Below are 26,147 nucleotides of genomic sequence, written 5' to 3' on the forward strand. Positions count from 1 at the left end.
TTATTTGATACTACAAGATCTGAGGACTCGTTCTGAACTTTTGGCCACAAAGTTTGAAAGGTAGAGGTGCACCTCTCACAGTAGCTCAGCAAGGCCACGTAAATCACTACTATCTTAGTTCTGCCAGTTGCACACTTGTGCTATGGGGATTTATATCCTACCAATTTGGTAAGATAGCTTTCATATTTTTTCACCAAGACAGAACAACTGCACAGAATTCCTTTACAACTCTACGGTGAAAATGATAATGCAATTTTCACATTTCTGACTTTTTTTTTTTTTTTTAAGGAGTATACAATTGACTGGAACTATAATTACCTTCACTGAATCTAGTAAACTCTTCGGAAAAAAACGTCTTAAACCAACATCTTTCCTGAAACAAAAGCACACACAGCATTAATATAAAAAATAAAAAACATTGCGCAATATTATACTGCTCTTTTTCAGGGTGGTGTTTTGGGTTTGTTTTTGTTTTGTTTAGTTTTCTAACTAGCACATGCAATATAGTAAATGATTTTCATAGTGAGGTCCTTGACAATCCCAGAGTAACAAACACACTACCATTAAAATGCTAACCACAGCCACTCCACAGCAAGTGCGGGATAGCAGTATCTTCTAGTTTAAACTCAAAAGGATATTGCATTTACAACAGGTACCCGGTGTGGAAAGTGTATTATTTGAAATGTTGGCTTGGGCACAGAGAATTTTTGAGAATAAAAACTGTTCTTTGTACATGTTTTAATAATTTAAAGAATATTGAAAAAATATTCTTAAAGCATGTAGTCAGGTGAGAAGGGAACAACATGAAAATGGCAAATTGTAATAAACATCTAACAGAATTGAATAGGGGATACAATATAAAGGACTTCTCATAATACCATCTCAGTAAGCATGTTGACTGCTGTTCCACTACTGTTTTACCCTGTGCAGCACTATAATTAAAGTTTTTTTAATTTCTACAGTCACTTTTTCCCCATACTGAGCATTTAACATTAAAATTCCCAGCTTTTTATTGCAAGCAATCTCACTTTTTGCATCTGTAAATCAAGATCCTAAATCTGTGACCTCAGATTTTGCAAACTGAATTACATCAAGCTCACTTTCACACTTAGAAATAGGGTTGCAGCCCTAGTTTGAAACCCAGAGCCATAAGGATTAAATATTTTTGTGGCTCAGATGTGCTGCACCTAGCTTATGTCTGATGTGTGTATGTATCACTACAACTAAACATTAGCTTCAAGAAAGATGCCTGAGAAGTTGCCAGAGATATGTTAGTGCAGAAGGAGACCATTATACAACCAGGTATATCAAATGTTGAACGACTGTGAACTAGTTGTATAGTATTAGCAGCAAATTTGCATGGAAAAGGAAAAACTAAAAGAAAAATGTAAATAGGAACAGGCCTTATATCCTTGCCTCTCGAAGGCGCTACTGATCTTTTTCCTTTAAATTTAAGAGGTTACAATCTCTTTTAAACGAACACCCTTATCTGCTTCTGAAACGAGTATGAAAGAAAGCTTTCCATGACTGCATGCTTTGAACATAAACAGAAATACATCTGGAATTCTTACATTTGGCAAAGAAAAGAAAAGAAAAGCTGTTAGTGAGCCTGAGATACACAGTACATATTTACTGCTACCTAATGGCGCAAGAAGAAAGCCAACATTAAAGTTAATATGAAAAGCTTACTCAAAATAATAAAACAGGGTATTTTTAAAGCTCTCTAAAGACAAGTAGTATACAATTTCACAAAACATACTAAAAAGACCCTCAACTAAGAGGAGCAGAACATTCATGCGCAGCAGCGAACACTGGCATCTGTGCAATGACAGTAAGCTGAAAGATTATAAAACTTTCATAAATGTTAATTCCTTTCATAGATTTCTACTCAAATGCAAATTATATGCGGTTTATCATCCCACACAGTTAAATAAATCTAACACACTATTACCATCTAAATAACATGCAAAGACATTTTGACAAGGAATATATTAGTTTAGTGTTAAGCATTTGAGAGAGAAATGGTGTTTTCAAAAATGAAGCACCCTACATCACTCCAGTAATACTCATTTTAACAGTACTGCAGCACATGGCTGCAACAATCTGATTCAATTTGTTATTAAGAAGAGTTGTAGAGTAGCCTTTTGTACAGGTCTGTATGTAACAAATTCAAAAGAAATTCTTATGCAGAGTACAACGAAACACAACTCTTAATAAAATTTGTTAATAAAGCATATCCTGCGTTTAACTGAGACAGCAAATTTATTTACTGGAGGAGAATTTAACATAAGAAGCATACAGATTTAATGCCATGGTCAATAAACTCTGGGTACCTATAAATAAGAGAATAAGCATTGGAAATTGGAACATACAAACAGTTTTAAACACACAACCCTACAAACTTCTTCCCTTCCCTCCTCAGTTGCACTGCCGGGGGAGGGGGGAGTAAAACGGCCAACTTGGGATACACACCAACTCAGTCCTCCAGATGAAGAACTCAGACATCTGTTTTCTGATTGCCAGTAAGAGATAATTAGTAGCAAGATCCTGGTTCATACAGTTCTACTAGGCTTTGTATTTAACCTCATCTACTCCATCTTCTTGTGGGCTTAAATGTAAATTTATTTTTTTTATGTATAAACTTCAAAAAAATACCAACTACAGATAGATGATACCACTTGTCATATAATGATAAGCAGCTTTAGGCAACATATATCTTTATTTCTATTTTTCATCTCAATTGAAGTTACAACAAAAAAGTAATGTTAGATTAACATAATAGACTTTAACATGCTTTTTACAAAATTGTAGCTGCAGCTGTTCCTTCATATAGCTCCCATTTTTGTACTTGTAATTATCCCTGTTCCATGCTAACAGGCTTCACATTTATTATGAAAAAATTCTTCTTTCATTACATGAAGGCCCAACTATTAAAGGCTACTTAACAGTTTGATTCTATCTACCATTTCCCATCCAGATTTGCTCTTGTATGAAAAATCTGATCAAAGACGAATATACATCAAATAGACATCTGACAAAGACAGGCAAGAAGCAATCACACCAAACGCAAAAGTGCCATTTAAAAATTGCACTCAGCTGGTTACGTGCCTCCTGATGTACTAAAACTAGCAAAAAAAACCCCCAAAACAAAACAAAAAGCCTCACTTAAGAAATAAATATTACTTGTGTAGATAAACCTTTATAGGCTATGAAGGTGGTAAGATTGAATGAGTACATTTTGGGGATCGCTGGCACTTCTTGCAGACTCTTACTAGCTTATAATTATCTATAGCCACTTTAAGGTGCTTTTATCCTTCATATCTCCCAGCTAAATCCCATACAAAACACATTTTGCTTCTCAAGAAAAAAAAAAAAAAATTAAAAATTATCTTGACGTGTACAATTCTACGTTTCCAATTTTGCATGGCATTAAGCTGTTGGATTTTGCATATCAGGGTTTTGCTTCACTTTGTCTTTCACAGCAGCAATTAAGTTATTTCCTACTAAAACAGTTACTGCTTGGAAAAAACACGCACTGAAAGAAACAAGTCACTGTTAAACTGGAAGCAGCCCCAAGCTGAGTCCTCCAGGAACTCTCACCTGTTACAATTATTAATTAATACTATGTGTCATCTGTTTTGACCCTTGTTTCCTTTGTCTCATTGTTTCCAACCTTGTTAACCTAATTACTGATGTTTGTAGCTTATGAGTTGCTGACTTAAAAATACCTTTCTCAAGTTCTTGCTGGAACATATGTAAACTGCAACCACTGTAACTCAAAAGCTCCCTTTTCCCAAAGAGGATGACGTGGGATCTGAATTGCTCCAGGTCACAGTACTTTCAAATCGTTTTTGTGTCACCTTTTAGCCCTGTCTATCTGCTCATCCTGTTCATCTTTATTAGTCCTTTCTCATTTTGTTATGCATTTCCTCAACCAGGATATTTCTACTAGTGGCTACTGACAGAAAACTGAAGTCCTTCAAAAAAAGCATAATTCAGACAAAACCAAAGCTTTAAAAATTCTGCACATATAGAGGAGCACTATATAAATAGCAGGCACTATATAAATAAGCAGGCAATTCATTAAAGTTATCTTTTCCTATTAAAATCATATAGTTTCTTCAAAAATCCTTGTGAACTTATTGTGATGAAAAATCTCATCTTCCACCTCCAAATTCTCTAATTTCACACCTCTAAAAGCTAGCACACGTGTTTTATTAAAAATAAAATAAAAACCAGACTTCACTCTACGCCAACCTTTTATCCCAATTTTATGTTAAACTGTACAGCACCTTTTCACAAAGATAATCAGTAGTGAAGAGCAGATCATTGGTGTACGTATGTATGAAACATTGTTCCACTAAATTAATACAAATAAAACCAGCTTTCAAGCCCTGAAGCTTCTAAAGGACTTTGGATTGTTTGGACTGAAGCCATCTACTGTACAACATGATTAAGTAACCAAAATACTTTCAGTATAATGATGCTTCTCAGTCTTCTTAATATTTGTGATACATAGATAAATAACAAACTTGCTAATTGCAAGGTCACAATTCAGGAAATCCGCATACTGAGCAAACAGAAGAAAAAACAATAACACAAACATTTTCAAGTAACTCAAACTTTACCACAGATTGAGTCACAACCGAAGAACGCAGCTATGCACAGAAAACCATTTAGAAACAAAATCACCTTAGAACTAGACTTGATGAACCCATAAACATTAGCAAAATTGCAAAAAATCATAATAAGCCTCATGGTCAAGTTTGAACACCCGCAACCCTGTTTCCCTGGACCAGAGGGAAACAGGTGCTCTTCCTACTTCTTATACCTTGATAGGTTTCATCATCCTTTTCTTATATTAAAGCACTCAAAGATCTCAACAAACTTCGTGGAATAAAAAATTACAACAGAAACGTTCGGTTATTGAACCGAATTTTATGTTCCTGTTTAAGAAACAGTTCAAACCTCAAGCTAGAACACAATACTTACTCTAACACTTCATAGTTGGACTTCTTTTCTAATGCATTGCCTCTCATCTCTCCGTAGGATCTCCTGAAGTCAGGAAAAATATTTGAAAGTGACAATTATTGGATGATCCAGCCTAAAACTACAACATCAATGTAGTCAAATCTTTCAGAGACTTACCATTAGAAAACATGGCAGAATGAATTCAAATATAAACATTAGTACATTATTCTCCTACCCCAATAGATCAGATTTTTATTTTACAAAATAATTTCATGTATGGAACGTTATGTATGGAACATTGCACAGGACTATAGCAGTACTGCATTTTAGGACCACTTTAAACCAGCTTAACTACACTTCTACCAAAGAAGTTATCTAACCTGCCCTTCAGCAGCTCCTTTCTACCTCCAACAGTATCTCCCTCCTTTGTAACAGCACTCGTGTCTGTGCATGTAACAGGAAGAACCAGAGGAAGCAAATGAAAACGTTTCAATCCAGACATGTTCACATAAAAAAATAAATTGATAAATAAATCACAAACGAGTAGCTGCTGTTGGGAGAGGGCTGGGATCATTGTTTTCACTGAGAAAGTGGACTAGTAATGCTTATGGTAAGGCAGTCTTTAGTACTAGAAATACCTCATGAAAATGCTCTGAAGAGCCACAGCATGAGAACCATGCAAAGCAGGACTTGACTGACAAAATAATCATGGATTATTATACTCATTACATGTTTTGAAATAAGGCACCAACAATTTTGTGTGTAAGGAGTTTGCAGTTACACAAAGAATTCTTTTCTCTGGGGCTACTGGCAAAACTTATAGCAAAGACATCAGGTTCTCCTACGATACCTAGGCAATTTCATAAGCCTAAATTTTGTTTTATTTTGGAAAGTACTGTTCAAAGGACACTTTTATTCTCTGCTAACTAGTTTACATTTGCCATTAATTTCTTATCAATTTTACTTCTTCCCTAATCTCCCTGTGTGAGACAATAGCATAACTAAAGCAAATGTTTCAGGCTGGAAATTCTCCATAAATTAGCAAAAACCAAAACATGCATTTCAAAAGCTGTGCTGGGAGCTCTCTCAAGGATCTCTTAATCTGATAAATTTATCTTTATTTTCCAGCTGTCTATTCATTTGACAAGAACACCAAAAACACCCAAAAGAATCCTTAAGATTTAATCATTTGAAAATAGCACATTAAAAATTGAGTAAATGCAGAGAGGGAAGGTAGTAGCATTTATCTTTAATTACATTCTTTAGCTGAAGGATTTATATATGCACAATGACCAGACCATTTGCTAAATAACACCACAGATGCATTAGTTTTTTTAAGTATACTTTGCTGTACTCTAGAGGCCTTTGAATTATTCAGACGAAGAATTCACCCAAAAGGCAGTATCAAGATGTAATTAATTAAAACTTTAAAATTAATGTTAATTTAAAAATCAGTAGAAATTGGTTACAATACAGTCTACTCAGTTTTTCTTCAAACTACTTCATGGCAAAAAAGTCTTACAATGTTTTATTCAGCTATACTGGTCAGAAATCAATGAACGATAAGCAATTTCAAAATTAATGTATATATTCTGTCAGAAACATGTTGAATAATAAATGAAATTATCAGCTTACCGGATTTCAAGGCAACCTAGTTTCAAAGCAATTTCCTGGTCCACTTGATCTGCTATTTCTAACATATAGTCATTTTTCACCTACAGCAAAAGAAGTAGGTACGCATCACAGAAAGATCAGTTCAGTGCCGATACAGACTAAAATACTGCCCAAATAACTACAGAATAAATACGTCTTAAGTTTAGGTTTTTGGAATGACTATTTTCAGTGCATGAAGAGAGAAAAGAAGGTATGTTCATATTCTCCACAAACGAGCTCCACTTTTGTAAGAAACCCATTTCAACTGCAATGAACTTGGCAAAAAAATTTCCTTATCTACATCAATATTACCTATGTTTTATTAAATACAATCAAAATCTTCACAGGAGGCTGAGCAGATGGTCGCATCTGCATTCAAGATATGTGAATGTATGCTGTATTCTTGAACCATCTTGGTCAACAGCTTTTAATTTTGTAGGTGCATCTAATCATGCACATAAACCAGACAAAAGTCCATGCATTACTGTGAAAATAAAAATAGCAGTAAGTAAAGAGAATAGTATGTGAAAATCGTTTTACACGCTGACTTAAAATAACGTTTTAACTAGCAAGAAGAAGAAAAAAGAGTGTAACTAGATGGTTACCACCTACAATAGGAAATGAAACAGGCCAAGGAGTGTGCTCTGACCTTGAGGCCAAATGCTATGGCCAAATGGTCATCCCCCCTGAAGAGGACGGTTGGGCCAAAACAGTGTATTTGGACCACTGCTGGCATGCAACAAGCCCCAGCGGTGCTTGGGCACAGTCTAGAAGAGTGGTAAAGTGGCATATGCAAAAGCTGTACCGCAGAGCATGCTAAGTATTCAACAAGATGGACTACGGTGGGTCAAAGCTTCATCACGTGTTCTGGACTTGTTTTATTTACTAACATCGATGTAGGCAGCAAGCCTAGCTTTTAGGTAACACTTTCACCATATCGGAGTAAGTAATTTGTACAGTTATTACCAAAAAAAGACAATATGGGAGAACAGAACCAGTGCTGAAGAACTTAACTCTGCAAATCCTGTCTTCTGTGCAACAGCCTTTTTTTACCACTAACGTATCTCTACCAAAGTACAACTTTTCTTTAATGGCTCATGTTATCCTCTATCTTATGAAATCATAAACTTGCTATTGAGATCCTAAAGCCTAAGATCCTGAAGTTGCAGAAAGTCCTGAAATATCACAAAACTCCACAACTCAAAGATGAGATTATACATTATACATTATGAAAGAAATACACTTCACGAAATGTTTTCTTGAGTGATGACAAGTTTTAAGAAAAAACTATTTCAAACCGCTACTGCTATGAAATACATAATTTAAAAGATAAGGAAGTACAGCAGCAGATTCAACAGCTGGAGGTCCTCTCCAGTCAGCATCCTCCCAGTAACACATGAGCCTGTACCACAGCATTCCCTCACCGCCAATGACAGCTGGATCCAGCCCTAGACTACAAAGCAACAAATACATGAGACCTTCCTAGCTATGAAGTCCATGAAAAATTGTAATTTGTTACTGAAAGATGCGAGAGAAGAAATACGATAAACTGTGAAAGAGTGAGAATATGAATTATGACAATAGCTGCAACATCAAGAGGAAGCTTCTTGCATTTGGACTCATCCAGGTACTCAACATGACAAAACAATAAGCTTTTAACTCTTTCTCAATTCAACTCCTACAAATACTAATGAGAGAGACAGGAGAAGAAATAATTGTCCTTCAGCATCATGTAGTTTGCAATTTGTATACACATATGGAAATAGTCATTCTGTATTCCCATGGCAGTAATACACAAATTAAAATATGTAGAATTAACAATTATCTTTTTCTTTATTGTACTTACAATTAAAAAAATAACTTCTCATGTGAAACAGCATTCTATTTGAGTTTTTCTGGTAACAGTGACAAAGATTTATCTGATTAAAGGTTAAAAAAAAGTTCCCCAAAACCACAGACCCTATATATCTGGTAATTACAATGGCTGTAAGTGATATAAACTGAGAGAGAGATGCATCTTCCAGGAAGTCAAGATGTTTTGATTTTGTATTTTCATTCAAAACCATGGAGGTCCCTAAGTGCAGTCCTATGTGCTAGCCAAGCAAACAGTCATTGCTCTAATGGATGAAACATCTTCTAATTTATGAAATCATTTACAAACAACCATGTATAAATTAGAGAGAACTGTCAGTTACATGACCACACATATTATGCATATCTACAGTACATATCATGTTATCTATTTATTTATGAGATATGGCAGATACATTCAGTTCATCTGAAAGACTCGGCAAAGAAGGCATTGCAGAATATTTTCTGCAGGGGGAATTTAAGGTCCTGTTCTTCAGCATCAGGTATAAAACACTGCCTAATGTTATGAAGTGACTGAAGAGTTTTCCCATCTGAATTACCCAGAATCACACAGAGAAGAAACCTCTGGAGGTCATCTGGGCCAACCCCTCTGCTCAAGCAGGGCCACCTAGAGCCGGTTGCCCAGGACCGTGTCCAGATGGCTTTTGAGTACCTCCAAGGGTGGAGACTCCACAACTTCCCTGGGCAACCTGTGTCAGTGCCCGGTCACCCTCACAGTAAAATTTTTCCTGATGTTCAGAGGGAACCTCCTATGTTTCGGTTTCTGCCCATTGCCTCTGGTCCTGTCACTGGGCACCACTGAAAAGAGCCTGGCTCTGTCCTCTTTGCTCCCTCCCTTCAGATATTTATACACATTGATAAGGTCCCCCCAGGCTTTCTCTTCTCCAGGCTGAACAGTCCCAGCTCTCTCAGCCTTTCCTCACAGGAGAGATGCTCCCGACCCTTCATCATCTTTGTGGCCTTTCACTGGACTCTCTGCAGAAGCTTGATCTCTCTTGTACTCAAAGTCATTACAACGTCTGGAGACATTTTCAAGAAATTTGGCAATCCAGAAGTTTGGGCATTTCTGACCAGCCTGTACTGCTCAGTATCATCAAATGTCAAAATGGGAAGAAGTTTCCCTGGAAAGGGCACTTCTGGAAACAAGACAAAAAATGCAGAGATTTTGAGTAGTATCTTATGTCAACTAGCGTCCATTTACAATTACTCTTCATTCTACCGCAGAACTGCACCTGTTAGTAATGGTACAGTATTTCTCTAAGAGAAAATCTTCTATAACTAAGGTTTTGTTTAACTTTAAAACAGAACTACCATCTAGATGCCTTCATAAATGGCACAACGTAGTAAGTTAAACAGAAAATTAAATTAGAACTTCTGTTCATCAGTAAGGATATGAAACCTGTCCTGCATTAAAACTGTCAGACCCAACCTCAGAGCACTTAAATCAGGAATGTAATTTTCAGGCTCCCAGGTTACTACCACAAATGACCTCTGCAGTACCCATTGTGGCAAACAACAGAACAGTACTCTCTGTCCCCAAGTCTACATGAGGATATTTGAAAAGTAAGAAACAAACTGAAAATGCAAATTCTATGTGAGTTCAGTTCTTGTATGAATGCCCATATTCCAGAAATGTATCAAGTTAAAAGAAACTACAATCAATTTACTTCTTGTTTATATCATCCATACTGAAGGTTTAATGAACTTGAATCGTACTTTACAAGTTTTCATTTCATACTCCTACCCTTTTTCTGAGAATTCACCTTCATGTATAGGCCAAGTTATTTCACCTAAAAAGCTAACATACCTGTTCACGAAATCCATTAGCTAGCCTGCCTTACGTCTACCCAAATCAAATATCCATTGACCAGTTCACTTATATTTAATTTTTTTTAAACTACACATTCAATTTTTTAAACCATTTCAATAATTTTGCATCACCAGGAAATTTCAGAGCTGTTATCCACCTATTCCTTGAGGCGTTCAGACACCGAGAAGAACTGACTGTAGTAAAGTTTTTTCAATCCTGACATGTAAAACTTCCCATTGCAGAAACTATGCTAATTTGAGGCTACTAGTATATTATGATCAAATTTGCATTCATTTATTTTCACAGCTCATTGCCTTGTAGATCCCAGTACTGAAGTACTTAATTTGTTAAACTAAACAGCTTAAGAACATCTACAGTTTCATGCAAACATATTTTAAAATGCTGCTAGCCTCAAGTAACTACTATTCCATAAATAAATACGCAACATTACCCAAACATTTGAAGTTTGGAGTTTCTTTCCTCTTGCCCTCCGGCTTGTGAGCTTTCACAAATTCCACTCATGTTTTCCCAGTTTTACTCTGCAACTACATGCACCAGAACTTGACTAAGAAAATTTTAAAAACCCTCCCAATCCCAACAATTTGGAAGGAAAAAAAGAAGTATTGTGAAAATTCTCAGCTTATTTGTAAGACAAAAGTGAGACATTTTCACCAAAATGCTGCAAGCAGACAGTTGCCTACTTGACTGCATAATTTTGTTAGTGTGACAAGCAGAAAAAAGGGGTTTTTTTTGCACATCCCAGTCCAGAAGAGATGGACACAGATATTTCATAAAGGTGGAGTAAACTACATATATTCCTTCCACCTCACATTTCAGCCAACAGAGACTCTCCCTTCCTGATTTATTGTGTGGGGGTCTGCGTGTGTGTTGTTTCTGTTCCTCAGTACAGTAACATGGAGTTTCAAGTCTTTCAAATTCACTACATAATGCCTTTATCCACCTAAGAAATGAGATGAAAACATAGAAAAAAATACCCTCCTTCAGTGTCTACAAGTGACTAATAGCAGTGTTCACAGAATCAGTCATGACATCCTCATCAAAATTAATAGCTGCACTTGATTATCATAAAGCACTGCATATACGTCATATACACCTATTTATTTTTGTGTTTAAACTTTAGAAGGTATACAAAGAGATTATAAGCTTCAGGAAGCCCATAGCCATAATCTTGTGGTCTAATTAGATTGAGCAGTGTCCTATTATGGATGGCAAAGGTAATAAATTGATAGAAGGAATTAATTTTATCTTGGCTTTTTTTTCAGAAACCTGTCCACACACGTTCTTCTTTAAATTTCAGTAAGTCTAAGGGGGGGGAAAAAAAGAAAGCAGATTCAATTTCTACTCCCAGAATACTAATGAGAACGTCTCTTATCACCTTTAATTTTACTTGACTATTCTCTTTGAGATGGCATTAGATCAATGCATGAACTAATGCTCGTGCAAAGATTAGATAAGAATTTTGCAAGAGGTTCAGCATGAGCTGCATAACCTCCTAAGGAAAAAGCCTGAACAAATATTAAATGGAAGAGACGCAAAAGATAATTTAATGGTAATTAAGTGCACTGCCACAGGGCAATTGAATAGTTTTCCTAGAAGTCTTTTGTGTTTGCTCAATTATTACTTTTATTATTGTTGTTGTTAATATAGTTAAATGAGAGAAATGAGAAATTTTTTGGTCTGTTTAAGAGAAAAAAGGCCCTATCTTTAAGAGCATAGAGCCTATATACATACAAAGAAACAAAAATGAAACTCTGACAAATCTAAAGAATTCTACCAGTTTTTTCTGTTTACTATGAATTCATAAAATCATGGAATAGTTTGGGTTGGAAGAGACCTTTAAAGGTCATCTAGTCCAACCCCCCTGCCATGGGCAGGGACATCTTCAACTACATCAGGTTGCTCAGAGCCCCGTCCAACCTGACCTGGAATGTTTCCAGGGATGGGGCATCCACCACCTCTCTGGGCAACCTGGGCCAGTGTTTCACCACCCTCAGCGTAAAAAATTTCTTCCTGATCTGTGGGTTTTGGAGATACTGTTACCTGTGAGCTCATGTTACACCTGCAGAACTGCCCTCCTCGGTGGTATGCGCAGACCTTTACTTATGGCTTGGAAGTTCAGTTAACACTATGCAATGCCTGGAGGAAGGCTGAAGAGTACATCATCAAGATATATACACTCTTCAAGCAGATCAAGTACCACTGCTGTTGTTCTGCTCCCCATTTTAATTGTTCAGAATGGGATCTCTCCAAAGGCTAAATCAGGAAAAACTGTAGGACGCTATTTAACATAACTTGATTTTACCTAGTTTGTAAGAGAACACTCATTTTATATAATTGTCACACAAACCTGGTTTTGAAAAAGCCACCCCAAAAAAAAACAACTGGCCAAATGAGAAACAGCAAAGCAGCAACCCTTACTGATTTCCACCAACCCAACAAAGCCTTTAAAGTACTCCTGCTAAACCTGTGTGGCATTACTTCAGTTACACCACATACTAGAGACCAGATGCTCTGGCAGTGATAAGACTACGTGAAGCCTGTAATCATCTCAAATACTTCATGGTCACAATGTTTTAGCAATAAAAATGCATAAAGATTAACAATGCAAACACTTAGATTTACGCCAGGATTATGAAGTCAAGTGTTATATCGCTAAAAGCCTACACACTTTTTATTTGGTAACAATCAAACCCCCAAAATATTATGTCTTAAGTGAATCACTTTGGTTCATGTTGCTTGCAACACACTTGCTTCCACTTACTTACCCATTTTGCATTCTAGCAGAATGTGCTTATCTGAACTTGCAGAGAAAAATCTATTGGAAAACAGTTTAAAGGAGGATAGAGACAAAAATAATTTCTTGCTGCAAACTGCAGTGTTGATTTCAAGCACCTTTTCCCTCGGATTGTTTTTTGTAAATGTTCTAACAAGTTTAAATCAGATTTACAATCAAGCAGGTGTACGCTTTGGAGGGGGAAAGGATTAGTCTATTTAAGTTCCATTAAACATGGTATAATGGAAATGCAAACTACTTCAGGCTTCCGGATGAGTACTACTACAATGTCAGTGTTAGAAGAAGTAACTGTACTTGCATTTGCCCGTTCACAGGCTGGCGAATAAGAATCAAAGTGTGACCTACGCTTCACATTTGTAGTTAACTTCTTGGTCACGACAACTATGAACAGTCTGCTACAAAGAAGGATGCAATATGTGGAAAACATGAACGCCAAGCATACATGCACCTCTCGGAGGTAGAAAAAAGACGTCTTTTACGTGTCCTGATAAAATAAAAAGTGAAACAAAACTGCCACACACACCCCAACAGAGACTACCTGTGTTCAATGAATACATGCTTAGAAAGGGCAGTAGTATTTATAATAAACAAGAATTTCAAAGTTCAACATAATCCCATGCCACAATGTATTTCTTGACGTATTGATGTCCTGATATTCAGCAAGAATTAGCTTTTGTTTATTTACCTTCTATTCTCACCAATATTTTAAAATATTTTTTTCATCACTATTCTTCACTGGTTAGCCCGAACAAAAAAAATATCTCTTATGTCTCTAGTCTTTTGAGCATTAAAAGTTCAAAGATGCTCTTAAATCACAAGAAAAGAAAGGAGGTAAACACTGAACCATAAACTAATAAGCTTTTTCCACAAGGAAGACAGGCACGCAAACAAAAGCCCAGTTTCATTTCTGATGTCAGACTTCTAAAATATTTGCTTTTTTACTTGAATGGGCAAATAACTGATGGTGTAACTTCTAACTTCTCAAAATTTACTAGGAAATAATGGGCACTTTCCTAGCTATATAAATGGCTAGCAAATTCCAGCTGGTACAATTTAAAATAAAAACTGGAGACAGAGGAAAGCCCATGTTTGTGAAGACGGAGAAATTAGAGAATAGCCCTACGCTACCACACATGATTTAAGAAGAAATCTATCACAGGCCTCGTATTTTCTATACCAGCTGCTACTTTCAAAAGCCATCTGCTTCATTTTTCTGCACACAATTTTTTTATGCAGCTGCAGTATTTCAGAAAAATGTTCACCCAGGCTGACAAGCCATCTTGCCAGTGCAGTTCACAAAAACACCACGTTGGATTTAAATTTCTTTATTAAGAACAAGAGTAAAATCATTCTGAACTTAGTATCGAATGTTTACCAGGAGTTTAGGGATTTAAAAAAAACCTACTTGCTGTGTCTTAAAAATATATTTTAGGTTTAATTTTGTTTATATCCTTAGAAATTATTTTTAAAAATTATCAAACTTTCTATTGAGTTTTCTTCTCAAGCGTAACTACTGTGGAAATTCTTTAGCAACAGTACTATCAAATGGTGTCTCAAAAAGGGCGAAACCAATAATTAGCCGCTACACTGGCTTTCCCAGCTCATTTAATGTTACCAAGAAATTTCCCACGGGATAATCTCTAATTTTTCAGGAGGACAGTTTAAAAATAAGCAATCTATTTCTCTTGCTTTACTTTCAATGTCTATGACCTACTTACACAACTTAGTCCTTTTTTATTTTTTTTCAAATTGGCATTGCTTTCAAAACTGCATTTAAACAGCACTTCAGTGATTAAGTACCCCCTAAAGAGTTAAGTGCATAACCAAAAAAAATCACCACCACAACACCTAAGATATTTAGATAAGCAAACAAAGAAACAAAATGTCTTCTGTACTCCATTTAGTTAAGTAGCATAAGAATCGTAATTATAATAGCTTAACGAAGCATGGAACACAGAGATTCACATTACGCCATTTTCCCCTTATCCATTTGTTCTATCCAGGTATTTTTAGCTGGTGTTTTTTATATTCGGAAATTATGTACTTGTGCTTAGTTAGTGGCATTTATATTAACAAACGCAACCTTCCTCTTAACCTTCCTGTACCTGCAATAATTATTTATTTATTCTCCTTTTTAACAGCTCAGGTGTGTTCTAGCACCTGCTTTTAATCATTCAAGTTTCTAATACCTGAAGGTATTTTGGTGTTTGTTTTTCATATGTAATAGCTCACTCTCAGCCGCCACAGAAACTGCTCATCAGGATCTTTGTTTTACACTAACACAAAACACTTCTAGTGACATCGGTCCTATGAAATTCCAGTGAAATTTTTCCCGTGATTTACCAACTCTTAAATTCCAGCTTCTGTAACATCGAAGTCCAGAATACCTGAATGTATCTGTCAGAAAAGCTGATCTTCAACAACTACTTATGTGACCAAGACAATGACTGAAACATACCACATTTGTTTTCCCCACAATTTCACATTCAAAATGAACAAAGTTGCTCTGTGTTCAGAGTACTCCTGTTCAGACTGCATTTTGTTCCACATTTGCAGCAGGTACTACATGCAAGTCCACCACAATCCATGACACAGCTCTTCTGTGGTACCCTATCAGACATAATTATCTCAAATATTCTGTAATCTGTCTTGTAGTGTTAAATGCATCACAGAAATGCTGTAGCGTACCCTGGGACAGATACATCATTAGCTGAATGTGGAACAGTCGCCCTATATAACTACTTATACCTGTAATCAAACTGCAAAAGGAGATGGCTCCTCCAGCTTTTCACAGCGGAGTCCACCCTCGTTTACCAACAGCAGATTCCTGTAGGACACTGATTTTTCTTCACTACAGAATCAGAATAATCAGCTTGGAAGAGTAGGGTCCCAACCCGCATTACTACAGCTTCAGAAATCTTATGCAAAATTAACCCTCAAAGACTTGTGCCTCATCTGCTCTGAATGAGTACCATATGCACAAAAGCCCAAAGCGTGCTTCTAATGTCATCAGTATTTTTCGGAGCCACCTTAACGATCATAATGGTAGTTTTAAAAATATGCACAGGAGGGAAACACATGTGTTTCCACCCCTATTTACCCATCTGATAATATTAGACTTATTATAGAAGATAAGTCTACATTAGGGAAAATTAAGGCTTTGGCCTTTTCTAGTGGAGTTAAAAGCACTGATTCAGTATCAGGGTAACATTCATTTGCCATCTGCCCTCAGCTGCGCCTCCTCTTCGTCTTCCAAGGTCATAGTCTCTGTATTATCCAGCGGTGAACTTTGACATCTCTAACTAATTTTGGAAGCTCCTCTGTTAATAATAAGGGCATTAAGAGATGGGGTGGGGGGGAAAATCAACTTCTGACGAGGCATTGTTAGGGACAGAATGGCTAAAAATGATCCCTTCTGTCCAAGTGGGCCGATCTCCAGATGTCACTGCAATATACACTGCTGCCTCTCAGATCTCGATAAAGTAGGACTATACTCTTGGGAGCCATATAGTACTCAACCTACTAAGCATGCCTTGCTAACAGCTAATTTTATACTTCTCTCCGACACAGAATTTTGCTTTTCCAGAACAAATGAGTCCAAGCATCAACGTGAGTTGATGTTGTATACAACCTAATACAGTAATCAGAATAACATTTTGTTCGAGATTACTAACAAAGTCATATCCACGCATCAATACATGGAAACCTGTCCTGAGCATTTTAAATTTATCATCTTGAATTAAGAGTAATTCACATATGACCTCAAGAAAGCCCACAAGCGCTATTTTCACCACTCTGGTTGACAGGCAGAAATTTTAAATCAAAGCAGCCATTTTTCTCTGAACTGAGCTTGGCTGACTATTTAAGAGGTATTTAGGAGTACCAGTATGTTTTACATTCCTATCATACAGCCCTGCTAACAGAAAGCAGACATTTGACACAGAACAGTTGGGAGATACCGAAGCAGCTACACAACAATACAAACAGCAAGATCTACAACAAGAAGGTCAGCATAGTTTTGAGAGTGTAAATCAACTTTCATAGTTAAAAAAGGAGTACTTTATGAGGAATTGTGAATTTCAGCAATTTCAAGAAACTGACCCCTGTAAAGGATATCTCACTTATAATTACTTTTACAGGCTGTAAGGAGCAGGCAGGTGATGTTCAGTTTGATTTATACTTTTATAATTAAAAAAAAAAAATTTAAATATCTTTTAAGGCAATTCTTACATTTATTACCACTTCCCTTTAGGGCACAGTTTATGTGTCAACCATTAACTCTGCCTGAAAAGATTTTTTTTTGTTTTTTGGTTTTTTTTTTTGTTTTAAACAGGCTGCCAGTATCACAAACAATGCCAGCTTTTCTCCCTATGTCCTTGATTTTCCTCAAAGCTTTTCCTGTCAAAGTCATTTGCTTTAGGTCTCCTATTTTTATTAGCTGTAAGAGATGTTGTTATTTAATTAGGTTAAAGAGTCTAATTCCCAGCCTGCGCTTCAAATTATATCTTATGCACCTAAGCCTTATAAAACTTTAATCATTAAGTTATTACAGTAATTGCCTGGACTTGAGATTTCTTACATGGTGGGGGACAGTGTTATAAAAATAATTTAATTTGTATGATGTATTTATCTGCCACAATATAGAAGAGAATTTTTATTTAAGGAAATACATTTTAAGTGTCAATATTGTCTTCACAGACACTAGAGAGACAGAGCAAAAAAGTGCCATTTGCCACAAAAAACTTTGCCTCCTCTTTCTTTAGAGGATTTTCTTTCTTCTTTTTTTAGAAGAAAACAAGTATTACTTTTTTCCTCTTTTTAAAAAACAGTTCTCGTATGAAAATGAACCTGCATTGTACTTGTCTGGTGAAACACAGAATGCCTGTGGCACAGAATTCAGCTCGATTTTTCAAGAACATCATTCACCTGCCCCAACTTTGAGATCATCCTCTCTCTGCTTGCAATTCCTTCTCTCGTGCATTACACAAACTTTGGCTCATTTTAAAAACCAAAACCAAAACGTGGTCCAGTCCTGTGGTCTCCTTTATTATATACATGTACACCTCCTGGGCAGCTCCACACTGCAGGCTAAATGAGGCAGCATAGAGAAAAATTCTACGCCGATAAACATGACCTTTTCTTGTTCTTCAGAATCTAAGAAAACCCCAAAAGTTTCTTTAAAAGTCTTCTGTTTGAAGCACAAGGGCAGCAACAATGGAACAGCTGATGCCTAAGAGCTGGTTCCCCCCCCACTCTCATACAGATGCTTTTTCCCTTTTCATCAAGGGATAAACCATCTCCAATTACTGGGGGCTAACACGTTATTCAAGGATAAATGTGTGCAGGCTCTTGTCCCACAATAAAAGGAAGGCAATTCAAGTAGCTTACGTCTGATTCTCATTATATGAATGTTTTTAAAAGCTGTATTCTATCTTGATGTGAGATATGGCTTTCCTTCATCACTCAGCTATTAAGGGAAGAGAGAGAAGCCTGCCCCCTTTATCCACCTCCCAACAGCCATATCACTGGAATAGAGGGAAAGGAAGACACTTGCGGTGAATTTCACCAACACTTATTTAAAGCAACTGGGAATGCTCCCAAAAAGTACAAGAAAAATGTGACGTCTAATTTTCATTACTCAAAAAACTCCAATTTTTAATTCTCCTTTTGTACCCTTATGCTTGTTTCCTCTGAAGTTTTCTTAACAAATGGTAAAAATTCATACAAAAGATAGATATATTTATTCTTTTGAGATTTACAAAACAGTCCACTGAACAAAAAAAAGGTTACTTACTGATAAAAATTAACTCACAGTATTTTTACTCAGCAATCTTGTGTACTTCATGTTCAAGGTTTTGGGGGTGGGGTTAGAGTTCACTTTGGCTCAGATTTGGGTATACAATACAACAAGACACAACTGGAGGCTGGCACATAAAACCCATGCAGCAAGCATCTGCCAACTGTGCAGACAACCATGTATCTGGTGTTTCCGGATTGTTTAATACTTTAACCTCACAATTCAAACAACACTGGATGGGATCCAATTTGCCTAATTCAGCTGAAATTGTAAGCAGTTGGGCCCAGAGGAATAATAATACAGTCAGTGCAATATCACCACCTAAATGTTCCACTTCCTGAAAAAAGGAGAAGACACCTCTGAAGACCTGTCATCCACTATATTTGACACCTTCCAAACAGGCCAGTAAGAAAAAAAGACACAATTCTAGCATTAGGCTGTTGATCAGAGCTCTCAACTGGCATGTAAAATGACATGTCTTGAACACAGAACTCCTCCAGTCAAGAGGAATGGCCTAAGCATGAGCCTCTCCCCCATCTCAAGTCTCAAAGATGAAGCACAGCCTGAAACACAGATGCTTCGACCAACTGCATGGTATCAATATTAGTATGATTAATTCTGATGTTACAAACAAGTTGCATGGTTCCCCTCCCTCACACACGCGAATTTTAATCCTGTGCTGTACAGACTGCAAACCAGAGGCACTCTTATGAAAAGTCTCGTTAAGTGCCCTGCTTTTATACTTCCAATTAGAACAGCTTACGCCCACTGCAGATGGCAGAATGACCGCCACTGATTACAAACGGCTGTACGTCAAGCTACAAACAGCTCTGGTCACAGGTTCTCGATTTCTTCTTGAAAATAAAGAATATCCAAACGAAAGAAAGGTCACAGCATCCTTAAAATAGTCAAAATTAAGAAGGGGGGGACGATTTCACATATTAAGTCCAAGCTGAGAAGACTTAAATGCTTCCACCAATTTATACAGGGCAATGCACCCATTGAAGTGAATGCGAGTAGTCATGCATGTGAAGTTACAAACGTGTGCCAGTTTTCAGTTTAACAGCCTGGTAATTGTGGTTTGAGTTAACTGTATGAATAAACTGCGTCTGTTGACAGCAATTAAGGTAACATTTCGTTATCTTTACAAATGTTCCGGGCTTTTCTGGAAGATGAAGGTCACTTGAGGATTCAGTCACTTACTCAAACTTTCAGCTTCTTTTTCAACAATACTGCTGCTCTGCAACTCAAATTCAAGAAAACAATTACATTTCTAAAATCCACGGACAATTCATGGGTGACAGAGGTCACCATATTTCTTTTCCTTCTCCATGAACTTTTTAATTTGATGTTGTACATTTTTAATAAGTCAGACAACATCTGTTTAGATGTTATCAAGTTAGTAATAGGTTCTCAGCCTCATCTTGAAAAGAAAAATATAGTCACGGGCAGCATCTGGTCCTCGAAATCTTTTTTTCTCATTTATAACACACGAGACAGCAACGTATTTGACTTTTACAACGACAAATGCCAATTTGATTACGGAAGTGTTATTCTGTTGGATTTTTTTAAAATTCTGTAATTGGGTCCTACGTTCATTATCTCTAACAGTTATTTCTGTGCAGAAAGCTCAAGATATCTATGTATGCATGTAGGATTTATGTACATTCTGTTGTCCTTGCCTATATACAACATGATGTGTCTGATTGTGAAGGGTGAGCTGTGGTTAGCAACACAGGAGGTTAAAATGTTGTGGGAATGACAATGAGAGAGGAACAGAATGTGAAAAATCATCTTTCCTTGTTTTTACACATCCCCCTGTGTTTTAGGTCTAGTTTTATGATGCAGCGTTATTGCTCAAATTCTTTTCCTGCCTTCTTTTCATAAGTCAGTGGGGTTGCCTTAACACTTTACCAGATAAAAGAAATTGTCCCAATTTATTCAAGAGGCCAAGTGAGACTTATGGAGTAAAACAGAATCATGGACAGAGAATGACAGCTCTGAAAAGTTGTGCACCTGATTTCCATGACAACGGAGACCCAAATTCCTTGCAGCACCCCAGAACAAAGAACAGTGACTTTTGAAGAACTGGATTTAGAAATACCTTACGATAAGGTGGACAAGAAAGGGGAAGAGAAAAAACAATGGTATGGTGTGCAGAGGAAGGAGACAAGAATCTCTGATTTTCATTTTATGACAGAACTAGGATTCAGGGCATTGTCAGATACACACAGCTGTCATCCTTGCATATCAGCTCCTGCTGACCTTCATAAGCCTTCCTGCTATTCTGAGCCATTTGTATCTGTTTCTAATGATTTCCACAAATGTAGTAAAACCATGTTTCTCAGAAAATGCTAAAAAATATTCCTCTGGCATTTTAAATTCCTTGCTTGAAAGAAATAGTTCTCTGAGGCACAAATGAGAGAACGCTGCAGGCTTCCCAGCTCTTGGATAGGTAAATGATGGACTTCGGGAAATTATTTTGGAGCTCATCACCCACTTTTGCATCATGGAAAACACAAATCTCCTATGTTTAAAGCCAGTATGACGAAAGTCACTTGCTGCTAAAGTAAAAAGGAACATGATTTTCTTGTTTCTAGAAGAACCCCTGGCAGTACTAAAACGTTGCCAAAATCCAGACGTTTTTAGGCTGAAACAAGCATATCACATAGATTAGTTAAACCAGAATGCTAAGTCCAGATAAGCACTGCACTAGAATTGTCTTCTCAGAAGTCAACACCATCATACATCAATACAAGAATTTCATCACACATCAAAAAAATTAAAAGGCATTTACCTAAGGCAGGAATATGTGTGTGTGTACAATAAAGGATAGAAGACATTTAAGAAATTAGTATGAGCATGTTAATTCTATATTCTGCTTTCAGTTGAAGTACTGGACACAGGGGAGGATTATGCTTTCATCTTTTTAGAAACCAAAAAGAAAATTTATTCAGAATTACTGTTTGCTGGTTCCTCATCTGCAAACGTGTCTGTTCACAAGGGCAGAACAGTGCCATGCTTTGGACCAGTTCCAGTTATATCCTAATTTTAGGGGATGTTGCTCAAGAATTATGGTATGCCCCAAGCAACCAACCTAAGATCAGGATATTTTTGAATGTGGCAGAGACACAACAAAAAGAGTAGTAGTCCATGGGAATAGTTTTCCTTGGTAGGAGCCTGTGGGGTTTGAGTAACATTATCAGCACTTCATATTGTTGTTCCTTTGACAGAACAAAACACATCAGGTAAAAATAAAAAAAAAAAAATCCTATTTCAAAAACAAAACTCCAGAGCTTTGATGGTGTAGTTCTTGGGCTCTGCCATTTCAGCTGACTTAACCAGCCCTCTCCCCCTGCCTCTCTTTCCTACCTCATTCCATCTCTATCATGACAACCCTACATAAAATGACTCCTTTAAATAATCTAGATTAAAACTAATCCTCCATATAGCAGTATAAAGTATTGCTTAAAACTAGGACATAAAAACATATCTGGTTCACAAACTTGTCACCATTAGCAACACAAACTGTTTGTTAAGCACTAACAGCATTTCAGTATATGAATATAGACATCATACCATCCAGACACTGGGAAAGACCCACCTAACATGTAGCAAATAAGTAACTTCAGGTTTGAATTTTCACAGATGCATGGATTTTTGAAGTTAGGGAATACTATAACTGTTCTAGTCCAGACTCCTCTAAAAGATAACCCCAAGAAGTTTTACTTTGAGCTTGCCAGTCAAAAAGCAGATTAAAATTATTTAGGTGAACAAAATGAAGATTTAGGTGCTTAATTTATAGAAACTTTCACTATTGTTCAGTTTTACTAATCAGTAAGAGATACTCAAATCAAGAAAATAACCTAATAATGAGTGGAAAAAACGTTCCATGGTTGTAGTGAAATTGCCCGGTTATTTGTACTTGCAAAAGTAAAGAAATGCAACAATCTAATAAAGTGTAAAATAACTATAAGAAGCCAGCTGAACAACAGTAAATTTTATCTGAGTTAAGACGACAACTGCAGAATTACCTTGTCTTTGGAAAATATTCCTCACCACTTCTCAAGGAGAAAGATGCCATGGGCTTCGTGCCCCTTCTGCTTTATAATCACAACCTTAAATTTTACCAATTTCTGTTTCTGCAGTAATATGTTATCCACATAAACAAAGGCAGAATTTTCCAAATTGATGCCAGCAAAAGAAAATGTAGTAGAACTGAACATACCTGCTGATAGAAAAAATTTAGAGTTGGTTTGTCCTCAGTGAACTGGTTTAGAAATCCTTTTGGCAAATATCTAATTCTCAATTCATATCTGAAAAGCAAGAAAAAGAGAATTAAGCTGGTGAGACAAAAATAATAATTGAGATTTCCTCACAAATAAAAGACGTCTTCAAACATTCTCAAAAATAAGGATAAAAATCGAAACAAACTCAGAAAACTAAGGGGAAATTTCCTCTTTTGACTACTCAGAGAACTAAACTGGAATGCAGTACCTGACATTTCATAAAGATGTTTATAAAGGACCTTTGTAATAGAAGCAAACATAAAACCCTGCTGCCTTCTCAAAGCTTCAGTGAGGACTGAAGCATCAAGACAATGCTAAAAAAAATCCTACCTTGAAAAAAAATCTTGTCTATAGCAGATAAGCTATCAGGTCCGGATCCATGGGAAGGGAGGCTTCAATTAGGTGAGGATAGCAGATGAGCTCCATACCCACCAACATGACCCCCTGGCAACAGCTTTTATCATTAGTTATCACAAGCATGGTACTTAAAACACAGATCCCACTGTTCCAAGTAAGAGTGGTAACCAGTGTTACCCACCAGGGAGCCACATCCTACAAACAAAACAAGGGCTTACTCAAGGAACATGAATCCACTCCTTCTCTGATCAAGTGCTGCAATATTCACCTCTGAATTGTTCCAAAGGTTTTAAAGGGATTTCTCCGTAAAAAGGTTTCCTACTTCCTCCTTCATCATCAAGATGCACGCAAAAGCCGAATGAACCAGTTTTCAACGTGACAGTCATGTTTTTCAAGTTAATAGTACACCACGGAGTGAGGGAGATTCAGAATTAGCCTTGATCCATGACCAAACATGTATCCCTTCTCAAACACTGAACTTCTGCTTCCAATCCCTAAATGTAGCATTATTGCTTGTCCTGCAGTAACAGCCCGTGATGTTTGACACACACTGCATGCTTCCTCCTCTAACACACTCCTGCAGTGAAATTCTGATAATAAATGTCCTCATCCCTTTGGGTGTGCCAATACAGCATATCCTAAGTATAAAACTCTTTACAGCCCTTCCCCAAAATAAGTATATTTAACCATCTACTCATGATGGTAAGAGCAAGTATTGCAACATTTCAATCTGTTAGTTTCAGCAGCAGGACAAGAACTTCTTTTCAGCAAGTGATTTGGCTGCCTGTAATCAAGATTTATACGGTGAATTGATAAAAAGTTACTAGGAGTTACTGCCACTTATGATTCTACTAAAAACAGAAGTTCCAGTATTCTTCTTTGCTTTGAAATCATTGTCCTATTAGAAATCACTAAAATAAGGAAAACATTTAGAAACTGTAAACACACACATACACACTGTATACAAACTAGGAATACTTAAAGTTTTTTTATAGTATGGCAGGTTTATTTCATAAAGGAAAATGCATGCTGAGTCTTCTTGTGCACAGAAAACATGCTCCTAAACTAAAAATAGTCTTCGGACTGTAGGATATAGAAGAGAGGTGGAGGACACCTGAAAGAGGGTAGGTTTAGACTGGACACAAGGAAGAATTTTTTTACGATGAGGGTGGTGAGACTCTGGAACAGGTTGCCCAGAGGAGTTGTGGATGCCACATCCCTGGAAGTGTTCAAGGTCAGGCTGGATGGGGCTTCAAGCAACCTGGTCTAGTGAAAGATGTCCTTGCTCATGGCAGGGGGTTTGGACTAGATGATCCTTAGAAGTCCTTCCCAACCCAAACCATTCTCTGATATGACGACACAGACATGTATAAACAAAAAAAAGATTCAAAGTCACAGTTAAGACAAACTCTCAAAAATTACTCTAATTGAGAAGGCACACAGAATCACCTCGTATTGCTGATCAGCGTTTACATTTCATGATACATAGGAGGTATCTAGTTACTCACTAAGATTTTAGGTATAAGCCAAATTGTACCTGCAGGCATTGATAAGTGCTAGGGAGAGAAAGCAGCACGAACAGTGTCCAGAAACAGAAAAGCAAAGCCTCCCTTATCGCTTGCTTCTGCCGTATCCCCTCAAACCTACCACTGAACACCACCTGCAGAGACTGATATGGAACAAAGCAAATCTGTGTAAAAAAACTACTTGCTTGCATTTTTTTTGGCTCTATAATCCCATGCATTTTAGTTGTCTTTCTACGTTTTAAGATTAAAACCAACACTGTTCTCTGAAAACTGTCCTTATTGATTTCTCATCGTTTCCCAGGTGCACTTTCTCCTGCTGTTCTCTCCTCATCCTTCATCCGTTTCGATCCGAATTCCTCTCCGTGGCAGCAAGTTTCCACATCACCTTCCAAGCCTCACTGCTTGAAACAGTAAGCAGGAAGAGCATTCAAAAATGAAGATCCAACTTTTGAGCAAAGAAAAGTTGACTGACCCGATAGTTGTCTGACTGGGTAACTGGTTATTCATATTGCAGTATCTCCCGGTTAATTAAAACATAATTTCATCCTTTCCCATTGGAGCTGCACTTTGTCAGATCGCTGAATGTTAATACAAAATATGCACCTTTTTATTATTGTTCTGATTAATCTTTGTGAGGGACTGGCAAATACATAGTGAAGGCTGACATGCAACTCAAGGGTATTAGCATGGCAAAGAGAATTTATAAATCAGTGAAGTCAACTAAGGAGAGTTCAGGATCTTCCAAACTAACACAGGCCACTTTCTTGGGCAAAGCTACAGCTTTACCTGAACGGAATTCTACATACTTGGTTTGTGTACAAGACACAATACCAGCACACAGCGCTTCTGGGGGACAAGGTACGGACAAGGTATTTTCAATTATTTCAAAGCAAAGAAGAATAAGTTTATAAGTGTACCTGCCCTAAGGAGTTGTATAGGGTGCCTACACGCTGGCAGCAGGGGCTGCAGGGTGGCATCTGTGAGGAGAGGCCAGGGCTGCCCCATGCCGGACACAGACGGTTCCAGGCCGTCCCAGCCGGCTCCAACGGGCCCAACG

At 37.1% G+C, this 26,147-nt stretch overlaps 1 protein-coding gene across 9 annotated transcripts in view; it reads right to left on the bottom strand.

The window, feature by feature from the left end:
* Positions 1 to 26,147, bottom strand: part of PTK2 (protein tyrosine kinase 2) — a 212,688-nt gene that overhangs the window by 92,007 nt on the left and 94,534 nt on the right. For all 9 annotated transcript variants that reach the window (XM_009328415.1, XM_009328414.1, XM_009328412.1 and 6 more), the window contains exons 5-8: positions 23,147 to 23,234; positions 6,607 to 6,686; positions 4,993 to 5,055; positions 319 to 373 (exon numbers count right to left, since the gene is read on the bottom strand). In XM_009328415.1, the coding sequence (XP_009326690.1) occupies positions 319 to 373; positions 4,993 to 5,055; positions 6,607 to 6,686; positions 23,147 to 23,234 (286 nt within the window). The remainder of the gene's footprint in view (positions 1 to 318; positions 374 to 4,992; positions 5,056 to 6,606; positions 6,687 to 23,146; positions 23,235 to 26,147) is intronic.

The sequence above is a fragment of the Pygoscelis adeliae genome, unplaced genomic scaffold, assembly GCF_000699105.1.
Source record: "Pygoscelis adeliae isolate BGI_AS28 unplaced genomic scaffold, ASM69910v1 Scaffold457, whole genome shotgun sequence".
Classification (NCBI taxonomy): Eukaryota; Metazoa; Chordata; class Aves; order Sphenisciformes; family Spheniscidae; genus Pygoscelis; species Pygoscelis adeliae.